General features: G+C 41.3%; 2 protein-coding genes across 2 annotated transcripts; one reads left to right on the top strand and one right to left on the bottom strand.

Annotated features, from left to right (window-relative positions):
* Positions 1 to 335: 335 nt before the first annotated feature.
* Positions 336 to 3,058, top strand: LOC127782554 (tetraspanin-7-like). The gene is made up of 2 exons (XM_052309814.1): positions 336 to 854; positions 2,420 to 3,058. Exons 1-2 carry the CDS (start codon positions 339 to 341, stop codon positions 2,723 to 2,725), a joined length of 822 nt encoding a protein of 273 aa, XP_052165774.1. The 5' UTR covers positions 336 to 338; the 3' UTR covers positions 2,726 to 3,058.
* A 2,201-nt stretch (positions 3,059 to 5,259) lies between these two features.
* Positions 5,260 to 7,408, bottom strand: LOC127781344 (transcription factor IBH1-like 1). The gene is made up of 2 exons (XM_052308286.1): positions 6,575 to 7,408; positions 5,260 to 5,678 (listed from the first exon to the last, which is right to left on the bottom strand). The coding sequence occupies exon 1, from the start codon at positions 7,190 to 7,192 to the stop codon at positions 6,602 to 6,604; it is 591 nt and encodes a 196-aa protein (XP_052164246.1). The 5' UTR covers positions 7,193 to 7,408; the 3' UTR covers positions 5,260 to 5,678; positions 6,575 to 6,601.
* Positions 7,409 to 11,887: the final 4,479 nt, after the last annotated feature.

The raw sequence follows: 11,887 nt of genomic DNA, 5'->3' as shown, positions 1-11,887 counted from the left end.
GGACAACTTAAAAAAAAAGTTAAATGACTTATAATATGAAACGGAGGTAGTACCTGTGAAGTAGTGGACGTTTTGGGGGAGAGAGGTTGGAAGGAGGACTCTGTTTTTAAGGACGTGAAGGATGATCTATAGTTGGGCCGAGAGAATTGGTTTGGGCTCAGCTACGAAATATTGACAGCCCAAAAGGATAATCTCCCCAGCCCATGCCCATGTGACCATGTCCACGCCCACACGCCACACGTGTGAAACCGCAACGTGGTGGGTTGCTTTGCTGCCCAGTTCAACCATTTCCCGCTATAACTACCCCACTCCACCTTCTGTTCTGCACGCACCCACCAATGGCGCCGCGGTGCAGCAACGCCGTCTTCGCGGCCTTCAACGTCGTCACGCTCCTCCTGGGCGCCGCCGTTCTCGCCGCGGGGATCTACTACGGCGCCCCGCACCGCGGCGGCGGCGGCGTCACCGAGTGCGAGCGGTTCCTCCGCGCGCCGGCGCTCGCCCTCGGCGGCGCCATCGTGGCCGTGTCCCTGGCGGGGCTCGCCGGCGCGTGCTGCCACGCGACGCCGCTGCTGTGGGCCTACCTCCTCCTGACGGGCCTCCTCATCCTCGCCGCCGCCTGCTTCGGCGTGTTCGCGCTCGTCGTCACCAACGCCGGCGCCGGGCGGGCCGTGTCCGGGAGAGGGTTCAGGGAGTACCACCTCGGCGACTACTCGACGTGGCTCCGCCGGAGCGTGGAGGACGGCGGCCACTGGGCGAGGATCAGGAGCTGCCTCGTCGACACCGGCGTGTGCCGGAGCTTGAAGAGCAACCAGACGCTCGACGAATTCGTCAACTCCAACCTCTCGCCGCTGCAGGTACCAATACCATTCGAGCTGTTACATATTTCCCCAAATTTACTAAATTTCATTGGCAATATATTATCAAACTTTACTTAGATAACTAATTTGATTATTATTGGTAGCTGAAAGTACTTGATGCTAATTTGTGCACACAATTAATTCTGTATATATTTGCACAAATATTTCTGTAATTAATTAATTCTGAGCTGCATGCATAAATAGTTTTTTTTTAGATAATGACATAGATGTTGTTAGTTGTTACAGAAGACAAATTATAAAAAAAAATGAATTTAGATAACAAATTAAACTAAACTAGTTTTTGAGGCAAAGCTAATGCACACTTCTTTGCCTTATGATATCTAATCCTGTCATCCTCTATGTAGCTTCCATTTGGTAAACTGGAGTACTTCTTTGCAAAAAGTCAATAATATGACCTCTTCACTTGCATTGCTCTCAGATATTTATGACAACTTTGCTTTGTTGACCCCTTCAAGAGATTCATTCATTGGATAATACTCAATTCATTGATTTTAATATCTGTGTCTTTTACACGATTACATCAGGTAGAAAACAACTAGGTGGATCATCACAAATATCAGAGCTGATACCACCGCTGCAATGTATTTTTGCACGGTCCTGATGATCTCACACATCTAAACTAGTGTTGTACTTCTTTTATCCCTGATGCAAAGAAGTTCAGAGTTTTGTACTCTATCTCGTCAGTACCTTTTCAGTTTCTGACCTCACACTACCTAATTAGGTTTGAATTTTGCTCATGGCATTTGCTCCATTTCCTAAGAGTAAATTTAGTCCTGCGTTTCTTTAAAGTCGATAGGACATAGGTTTTGCTGTCCCTTCATCACAAGTTCAGAGAGTCTGATAATACTTGAACTTAGCAAATTATATGCAGTTACGCACCTTTAGATTTGCTTCTTAATAGATCTTCACATATGTACGACAAAATGAAAAGTAAAGATCATATCAATACTTCTATGCACGATAATTACAACAATGAATTCTAAGTATACACATTTTTCTATTGCGTCATGTAATCTGACGTTTAGTAACTATCAGGACTTCATCAAAGTCATGTGCACACAACTAGAATTGATTAATTAATTAAAACAAAGAAACGCAACGATCTCTTGCGTATTCATTAAAGGGCAAGAATTAATAGTCCAGGGCACGCTACCGATCGACGTCATAGCAGTTGATCAACATCAGCAACTCATCTAAAACTATTCAAGTTGAAGTTAACTGGGATAGTGAAGGTAAGAATGAATCAACTGCTCATGCACACCCATTGATTTGGTCTTACAAGTTCACTTTGCAAGTTGCAAGACCTTCTATCCTTGCATGTTTCTTCAGATAACGACGGCGCAGAATGCAATTTGCAACTGATTTAAGAATACACACACTTTGTCACTTTTATTCAGTCTAATGAAGTAATTACCTACTTTGATCTTGAAAGACATCACATCAGCTGTTGTAAAATTTTTAAAGAAGCAATCTTCTTGAAGATATCAAAAGAGTTTTAAGATCACTTCAAAAGTATAAATCTGTTCATCTTGTGTCTGCAGTCTGGATGCTGCAAGCCACCAACAGCATGCAACTTCACATACCAGAACGAGACATACTGGATCAAGCCTCCTACACCCAGCAACTACTCAGACCCTGACTGCAACTCCTGGTCGAATGACCAGTCTGAGCTCTGCTACGGCTGCCAGTCCTGCAAGGCCGGTGTTCTTGGCAACCTGAGGAGCAGCTGGAAGAAGATCGCCTTCGTCAACGCCGCCTTCGTCGCCCTCCTCCTCGTCGTCTACTCCCTCGGCTGCTGCGCGCTCCGGAACAACCGGCGGCACAAGTACTCGCTGGTTGGGAAATGATGAGGGTTTTTGGTTTTTGCTCAGATGAAGGTTTTGTGGCGTGTGTGTTTGTGTTGTGTTGCTTGCTGGTTGGCTACATGAACAACTGTAATATTTCAGGAAAAAGATTTATGCTTCAGTAAATATGCGCTTCCATGTTATGAATGATCGCTAGTTTAGTAAATATGTGTTGGTTGAGTTCTTGATTGAGATTTGAGAATCTCTCAGGAAAATATGGCTGGACCTTTTAATAGTTACTTTTGGGTATGGAACAGTCACAGAATGAGCCGGTCCAGAGTTGAAGCCTCTGCTTTGTCAGCGTGTATAATGCAAAGTATTTCTGAATTCAGATGATTTATGTTCTGAATCTCAAATTTTCACAGTAATTTGATAGTACTGATTGTACATTACACATTAATCAGACATATTGCTTTAATCAGATAGCATAAATGAGATCAAACCATTGCTCACTTGATCCCTAATCACTAGGAAGCTCAAGGCAAATATGATCGTCCGCTTGAGTCTAAGCAGCTGGGTTAACATTGATAAGAAGTTGTGCCAAATTTCCACCACGCGTGCGCCGGCGTTGGACGGTGGCTGAGGCACTAACAGGTCGCCAATGGATCAAAGACATCTGAGGAGCACTTGGGATCCAACCTATTCTAGAATATCTAAAGCTTTGGTCGCTTGTCCAAATGATGGATCTTGATCCTACTACTCCTGATTCAATCATCTGGAAATGGGAGAGTTCGGGCTAATACAGCTCAAAATCGCCTATAAGGCCTTGTTTTTTTGGTCGTGTCACCTTCCTTTCCACCCCAATTTGGAAGTCACTCGCTCCGCCTCGATGCCGCTTCTTCTTGTGGTTGGTCGCAATGAACAGATGCTGGACCGCTGACCGTCTGCGTAGTCGAGGGTTGCCACACCCGGATCGCTGTGTTCTTTGCGATCAGCAGGAGGAAAGCATTGATCACATCTTGGTAGCATGCCCTGAATCGAGACAATTATGGTGGTGGACGCTTCAGGCGATAAGAAGTCCGAACTGCTTATCTGTCAACGAGCCATCCTTCCACAATTGGCTCTGTGAGAGCCGAATGAAGATTGGGGAGCGGCATCGTCGAGGCTTCGACACTGTCGTGACACTGGTGGCTTGGACAATTTGGAAGGAGCGGAACAACCGAATCTTCAATCAACAACAAAGGTCTTGGATCGAAGTGGCGAAAGCAATGGCGGAGGAGGCCATGCTTTGGAAGTCGGCTAATCACGGGATCCCCTCTGTTTGGCCTTTACGAGGTCGTGGTAGCCAAATTTAGCGCGAGATATTCCTATAGTTTTCCATAGCGTCCTGTATCAGTCTCCTGCTTGTTTTCCTTTTATCCTTGTAAATAACTTTTATTTCTCTTAATGAAAAAAAATGCGCTCCTTGCGTATTCCCGAAAAAGAAGTTGTGCAAAATTGTAACTGCAGACATTTGCTTGCTCACTGCTCATGCTTCTCTGAAGACTCCATAGGTGAGAGAGATACTGCTGCCCTTATTTCTAGGATGCAATTGTTTTAATATTTTCTCCATTCCCTGATTAACAGGAAACAGAATATCAACCTTGTAGATATTTCCTGCAGATGATTCAGTAAAATAACACTCTGTTCCAAAAAGAATAAGCATCTCACTACGAATCTAGACGAATGAAAAATAAAAAGACAAAGGGAGTAGATTTGTAAAACCATAAAAGCTCCAACTTTTACACTAGTAAAAAGCATCTACAAGTTGTACCACACCATGTATGTACTGGCATTATTGTAGCTACTACAAGACTATGCATCCCCACTGCAAAGAAGGTTGGGAGTGCTAGGGAACGAACTACTCAAGTTGGGGATTTGCAAGTGAATATTCGTCAGATTGAATCATTGCCACAGCAAACTCGGTACAATTGCAGCTTGCAATAGTGCAGGGGAATCCTAGGTCGTCTCTCGCAGCAACAGTAGCTAGTAAGCTACAACAATTGATGCAGATGTAGAGAGGGGCCAATCTTTTGGTTATTTGGTACACCAAATTTATAGTGCTGATACTGATTATTTTCCTCACTCTTTTTTTTTTTTGGTCTTTCTTACTGATAAGAGTTTAGTACAGGATTATGTTGACAGTTTTATTCTTCATAATTTTGACCTGAACCTGAAAATAAGTAGTATGATAATGGGCTTGTGGAGGATGCCTCCTCTTTCTGTGCTTAGCAAGAATCTCACATGTCTCAGTTTTCATGTAAAGTTGTTCTCATAAAACAAAGGGAACAAGGACAAAGGTACAGATGTAGCACCTTAAATAGCTCATTTTTAATGGGAAAAAAATGCATGGTAACACGAAAACAGGCCATTTATAGGAAAATTTTGTTTTCATTTTTAAAAACAGATATACATTGATGGTCAATTTTTATGAAGAAGAAAGTCATTGTTTTGTCCCAAAGTTCCCTTACATACGGACATGTTTTTATTCATCACGGCCAGTTTGGCCAGAAAAATACAAGCCTGTAATTTTCTGCACATGCCAGACCCACTGAAACTGAACCATCAGAAGATTTCCATTTCATTGAGATTTGGAGACTAAACATACATGCATATGGGCTGATCTGATCTCCCTCCCCAATTAAGAACAAACACTAGGTAATTAATCGACATCAAAACTTCTTTTTCATCAAATGGATTATGGCTTTCTTCATCCTAGCCACTAGGAGGAGATACACCTAAAACCAAGATCCATCTTTGCACTGACATGTACTTGCACAATAGTTACAGTGGTACTACTAGTGGTACTAACTAACTATAGTAAGCTGGCTCCTTGAGCCTTTTGAGCTCTGTTCTCTGCCTATCTCCCATTCATCCAGTGGCCTCTTGATTTCTGTGCATAAGTGTGTTAATTAGAGGTTTCCATTAATTCCTCTCACACATCTCATGCAGGTATGCAGTCTGGCAGCTGCTGTGCCTGTCAAGTGTCAAGAACAGAGAATGTTAACTGCCAGAAGGATATGTAGCTGAATTATCTGTTGAGAGACAATTTTTTTTGCCAAATGCAAAGTAAGAAAGGGAGAACAACCTCTGGAAAAAAATTAAGGAAAGTTCAGAAAGACAAATTGCCGAGGAAGCAATGAGAAAATGAAGGTGTTGTGGCCTTGTGGGATAAAAAGTTCTATTTTTTCAGGGAACAGTATTGCATACTAAGAAGCAAGGACCTCAGCTTGAACTGAACTGAAAAGAAATAGCTAGCACCAAAAATGAAGGAAATGGTAAAAGAGAAACCATATTCAAGCCTCATAAAAAACTATCCATATTTCAAAGGTGACGAAATTTTCAATGAACTCAAATCAGGACGCAATTTTAATTGTTAAACAAAAATCCAAGAAAAATTAAAAAGAACACAAAAATGAAATTAATGAAATCTTGAATTACGAAAAATAATTAATCATGTACCGGAAGGGAAACAAAAAGGAGATCTCTAACAGTCTGGAGTGAAGTAATTGAACAATGACTCATGAGACGTACCATATGCATAAGCCAGATCATTAACATTGGTGCAAAAGAGAGTGATGTACTAATGTCTCAGTCACTGAGAAAGTAGTACCATCATTACTGAGTAGTACCACTCTCAGTTTTTAACACTGAATTTCACAAGACAAAAAAACTCTCAAACCATAATAATCCTAACTAGATCATGCATGTTCCACAGAAGAATGAAGTTATCAACTACCAATACCAAAGTGAAACAAGAAAAATAAAAGTTACAGCACAAACATCTACAAACTTTGGCGTGTACATCCGTGTTGAATATAGAGACCGAGTTTCAATCTATTCTCTTAAAGGAAAACATTTTTACATACATACCAGGATCATATATCAGCATTTGATTTTTCATCCCAGCTGCAGATGCAGCTTCTGCTGCTGCTGCTGCTGGGATCCTTTGCAGAGGCTATGCATGAGCTCGACCTGCGTCTTGAGGCACACGACGTAGTCGAGCGTCTCGCTTAGCAGCGAGAAGCCGCGCAGCGCCTCGCCGCCGGGGACGAGCCGCCGGAGCAGCCGGAGCCGGCCCTTCACCATCCTCCTCGCCGCCAATGCGCCGCCGCCGCCGCTCGCCGCGGCCATTGCCAGGCTCCGCCGCTTCCTCCTCGAGCTGCACGCCACCCTCTGCGACCTCCTCACGATCCTCCTGCTCCTCGCCACGGCGGCGCCGGCGGAGGAGACCGCGCGCTCGTAGACGTCGCCGCCCATGATGCGGCGGAGGAGCGGCTCGTTGCGGCGCTCGGCGGCGTGGCGCGCCACGAGGGCGCGCGCCCAGGGCGCCGCGCGGCCGCGCGCCGACGCCATGGCGACGTCGGAGGACAGCCTGACGGCATCGCGGCGCTCCCGGAGGCCCATGGACTTGGACGTCAGCCCGGCCACCTGCAGGCTCAGCAGCAGCCGCTCCATGAACGCCTTCTTGAACTTTCTTGGAGCATGCATTGCTGCTTCTCACAACCAATTAATCTCACTTACACCTCACTTTCTTGGGTTTCTTGGAAGGAGAAGGAGACGAAGAAGAAGAGGAGAAAGGTGATGGGTTTGTGTAGTTGTAGGAGGAGATGGATGATGGGTTTAAGTAGATATATAAAGAAGAAGAAGGAGAAGGAGAAGAAGAAGCAAGGGAAGAAAAGATGCATGTGGCATTGGGTTTTGCATGTGGTCATCTTACACAGCTGCTATTCATTGCTGTGTGTGCAGGGACTATTGTCTCTGTTTCAACCATCCATTTGGGTTTTTTTTTTCTGGGGGAGTGGGGCCCTGTTGATGTCAAAAAAAAATGGAATTTTTTATGCTTGTTTAGTCTCTAGTAAAAAAGGAGAGAGTATGTTTTGGTGTTTCCTAAATATTCATATGGAATATAGTATATCACTTTGTTTTGGATAAGGGTAATAAAGTTTGGGGAGTTGTTCATTGGTTTTAAGCCAGCTATAAACATATTTTAAAGAGATAAAGGAAGAGAGAGAAAAGCAGCGGGCTACAGATCTGTAGCCAGCTGCAGCATGGACTCCAAGACGTAATGTGTGTATGACAGGTGGGACCATGTATTAATAGTATAGTACTCCCTCCATTTCAAAATGTTTGACGTTGTTGACTTTTTATCACATGTTTGACCGTTCGTCTTATTCAAAAAATTTAAGTAATTATTAATTCTTTTCCTATCATTTGATTCATTGTTAAATATATTTTTATGTAGGCATATAATTTTACATATCTCACAAAAGTTTTTGAATAAGATGAACGGTCAAACATGTGATAAAAAGTCAACGGTGTCAAACATTTCGAAACGGATGGAGTAAGTACATTGGCTATAGATGATTTGGAGCTAGTAGTAGGCTATACTATTAAACTTGCTCTATGTGGTTACAAGTATACACAGCTTATTTAATTGATATGAAGTAGTATGAGTTAATTAATGGTGCTTTGGTCCACCATGAGGTTAATTTGTGTTGTATATATATGTTTGTTTTCTTTCTGAGAAAAGTATAAGAGACTTTTGAAAATATTTAATGTTATGCAGTAGTGTTCCCTTGTTTTGGACAAGTAATATATGTTGACTCGATTTTGAGCGTCAATGATGATTGTTATTTTTAATTCAAATGTGGGTAAAAATGGGTGTACTGCAGAAAGGGAAGAGGAGAAATATCTATTACACAAAGAGGGACCCAGTTTCAAATGCCTTTTTCACTGTGAAAGTAGTTATATAACTTCCAATTGATGGGTTTTATATAGATTATCTATTTATTTTTAAATAAGCTTAGGGGGTAAGAAATGGAAAGTTCTGAAGTATGCAAGATGATTGGGAAAAAAAAAGAAAGGTTGGGAAAAAAGAATGCACTTTTTTGGGGACATGTTATAAGAGGTTGGGAAGAGAGAATGGGATGGAAGGCAGACCATGCACATGCTAGCACATGGTGGACTAGCCCCCACTTGGACCCTAATAACACCTAAATAGTCCTCATTAATGCCAAATATTGTTACAGGAGAAAAAGCTGACATTTCCATTTTCCAAAGAGGACTCCTTAATCAGGTCCTTGATTGCTTATTTTCTGGCTTGATTACAACATCAAGTCTTGAAAAAAGGTAAGGCCAATGGATTCTTTTTATGTTTGATATGAGTTTATCCTGCAACTGATGGAAAGTTGATTATTCTTCCACCCAAAACAAGATTGTGTATTTTACCTACAGATATTATTGTTATCTGTTACCTCCTACTATTGTGATAAATGGCTGAACTTACTCTAAACATTCATAAGAAAAGGTCACTTGAGAATCATGTGTTCCAATTGTAGTGTGGTGTGGAGTCTGACATTCTGAGTTCAGAAAGTCTGTTCTTTAAAAATATCAGTTGTCTGGTCATTAGTTTTTTATTCCCTCATATATCCATGGCCTTTGTTCTTTGAAATCCCTACTTTTGAATTTGAAGCATGAAAATAGTACGACATTATGGTTGATCCAACAACTCTTCTTTTTCTTACATAAACAATTCAGTTCCATGCATTCAGCAAACATGTATCATGAGAGAGACTTTTTCCATAAGATATAACTGAATCTATTCTGCACTTCAATGTCTATAGTAGAAACCATCACATCAGGCTAAACAAAGCTTCAGATAATCAGGTAACACCATTGATTAGTCAAAACTTTGTCCATGTGTCTAAGCAATGCACATGCCTAATCAATGTTTCAAGCATGACTACATGTGGCAATTAGATGGTACAATAAGGCCACACACACACACACACACAGCATATAGTGTTGAGAAATAAGCCAGGAGGAGGACTGAATGGAGGAGCATGCTGCATGCCCTGCATGATTCTTGCACAGGCAGGCAGCTTTGCATGCATGTGTCATGTGTATCCCCATTAGCAAGAGGGGTTTCCTTGACTTTGCATAGTACTTGGTGGCCAGAGAGAGAGAGAGAGAGATAGAGAGCATTTGAGTGCAGTGGCAGTGAGGCAGTAACATGGAAGCATGATATTCTGTAGCTGTGGGGGCAATGCTTGTATGCATGCATCCATGCCCACTAGCTTTCTCTTCCACACACCATTCTCCTCTCTTTGCGCCAAAACTGAAAAAATAGCCAGTCACATGGCATCCACATGGGGATTACTAATTTCATTTTCAAAGTTACATATCATGCAATCAATTTATCTATCTAACCTTATTTATCAGCTTATTTTTACTTTTTATTATGATAACCGAAGAGCTTAAGATAGTACTACAAGGATACGCACAACCAACGCAACATACATTTTAAATTTACGGAACACAATATGAGCTAATCTATTTCATATATTTAATCTGCCCTAGGTGCTACGAGCTCGAGAATTTTCGATCGTCAAGTATTTTGGATAAATTTGTAACTGATTTGATGAAAACTGTACAGGGAAAAACTCTAGCTATTGCCAGAGAGTGCAGCTAAACTAGGTTCAGACCAGAACGTACCTACACAAGATGTGCACTCTAGCTAGCTTCTAATGCACAGTAGTAGCAGCTCAAGTGACAACTATGTGCACTGTTCAACTGTGTTCTAGTTGCAGTTGATCGGACTAAATCCTTTCTTGACAGAGTCAACGTGTTGCGGCCAACACTACATATATATTTGGCTCATTTATTTTGTTATTAAAATAAATAATGTGCTTAATTATTGGCCCGCACATACCTATGGCAGACGAAATTTTTAGCCCCTGTTAAGGCATAGTGTCAAACAAGGCACAATATAATGCTGAATTTAAACACAGTTGCTTTATTCTTTTAGAAACAAATTTTACAATATAAAATGAAATACTAGAATAGAATTATGGCAAGTAAAATACTAGAATAGAATTATGGCAAGGGATAGTGTGATCTGTTTGTCAATTGATAGGAATATGTTGCTACATGTTGTTAAACAGTATCCCACATTTCTGACTACAGTCAAATGATGTGTCCTCCTTCCAAAATAATCCGTTTCATATTATAAGATGTTTTAACTTTTTTTAAGTTAAACTTCTTTAAGAAAAATCGTAGCAATATTTTTGACACCAAAAGAACATAGTTAGATTTAATAAAACTAATTTAGTATTGTAAGAGTAACTATATTTTTCTATATTTTTCTATAAGTTTGGTCGAACTTATGAAAATTTGACTTAAAAAATAGGGTCTTATAATATTAAACTGAGGGACTAAAACAACTTCTTCAATAAATAGTGATGTATTCATTTTGCATTTCTAGAACATTGTGGAATTCCTGTAGAGCCTGCAAGACCATGCAGCTTGAATTATACATCAACAAGAATGTATTAGAAACCACCAAGATATGTTCAGAAACTGCACAAAAGGTCATCTGCCAACTTTATATGCTTTAGTGGTAATCATACCAATGTTAAGAAATAGTAAGCTGGACATCATATATATCACACTGAGCAATACATATTTGTAATTTAGCTGAAATTTGGACGGCATATCAATACAGAAAAGAAGAAACAATATGAAAGATTCAGTAATTAAATACCTTGTGGTTTGCCTACTTTCTGATGAGCCTAGGAGCATGAAAAATTGTAAGGGTTAGTAGTGTGTTCCTTTGCCTTTCAACAAGATATGATTTGATTTCTAGGTCCATTATTTTACCAAAGCAAGTTAACATGCATACTCATGCCAAATCATCATCATTAAATACTTAAGTGTTGTAATTGGCTCCAAAGCTCTAGCTAGTAACATGGTAGAGAGAGAACCATCGATGAATTGTCGATTTCTTCATATTAGAATCAAATCCAACTGCCAACATATGAGGGGATGGCCCCATAATTTCTGAATGGCACACAAGGCAATGCAGCGATAGCTACACACTATGTCACTGGTAGTCAATAGGTTGCTGGGCAAGGACTGGTGTCCTGTGCTTGGTGAGGCTGTCCCCCTGGAACCACATGTTGCTATTCAGGTGCCTTTGGCCATGCAGACACATGGATACACATGGATGGGCTCCTCCTGTCCAGCCAAAGCAATGCATCTCTCCTTTCAAGAATTATTATTAGAGAGATCTGAAGAGGGCTAGAGCAGCACCCCCTCTACCAGGTGGGACCCACACCTTCTGGCCTCACCTTTCCTGCCCAAAATTTAGGATGCAACTTGGGGTGATTTGGTCAAACTAATCAG

Source organism: Oryza glaberrima, chromosome 8 (genome assembly GCF_000147395.1).
Source record: "Oryza glaberrima chromosome 8, OglaRS2, whole genome shotgun sequence".
NCBI lineage: Eukaryota > Viridiplantae > Streptophyta > Magnoliopsida > Poales > Poaceae > Oryza > Oryza glaberrima.
This window is presented reverse-complemented; position numbering and strand designations above follow the sequence as displayed.

Bases quoted from the DNA above. Each gene is read 5' to 3' on its own strand.
- LOC127781344 (XM_052308286.1), bottom strand. From the start codon at position 7,192: ATGCATGCTCCAAGAAAGTTCAAGAAGGCGTTCATGGAGCGGCTGCTG.
- LOC127782554 (XM_052309814.1), top strand. From the start codon at position 339: ATGGCGCCGCGGTGCAGCAACGCCGTCTTCGCGGCCTTCAACGTCGTC. The intron at 855-2,419 runs GTACCAATACCA...TTGTGTCTGCAG, and splicing joins CCAACCTCTCGCCGCTGCAG to TCTGGATGCTGCAAGCCACC.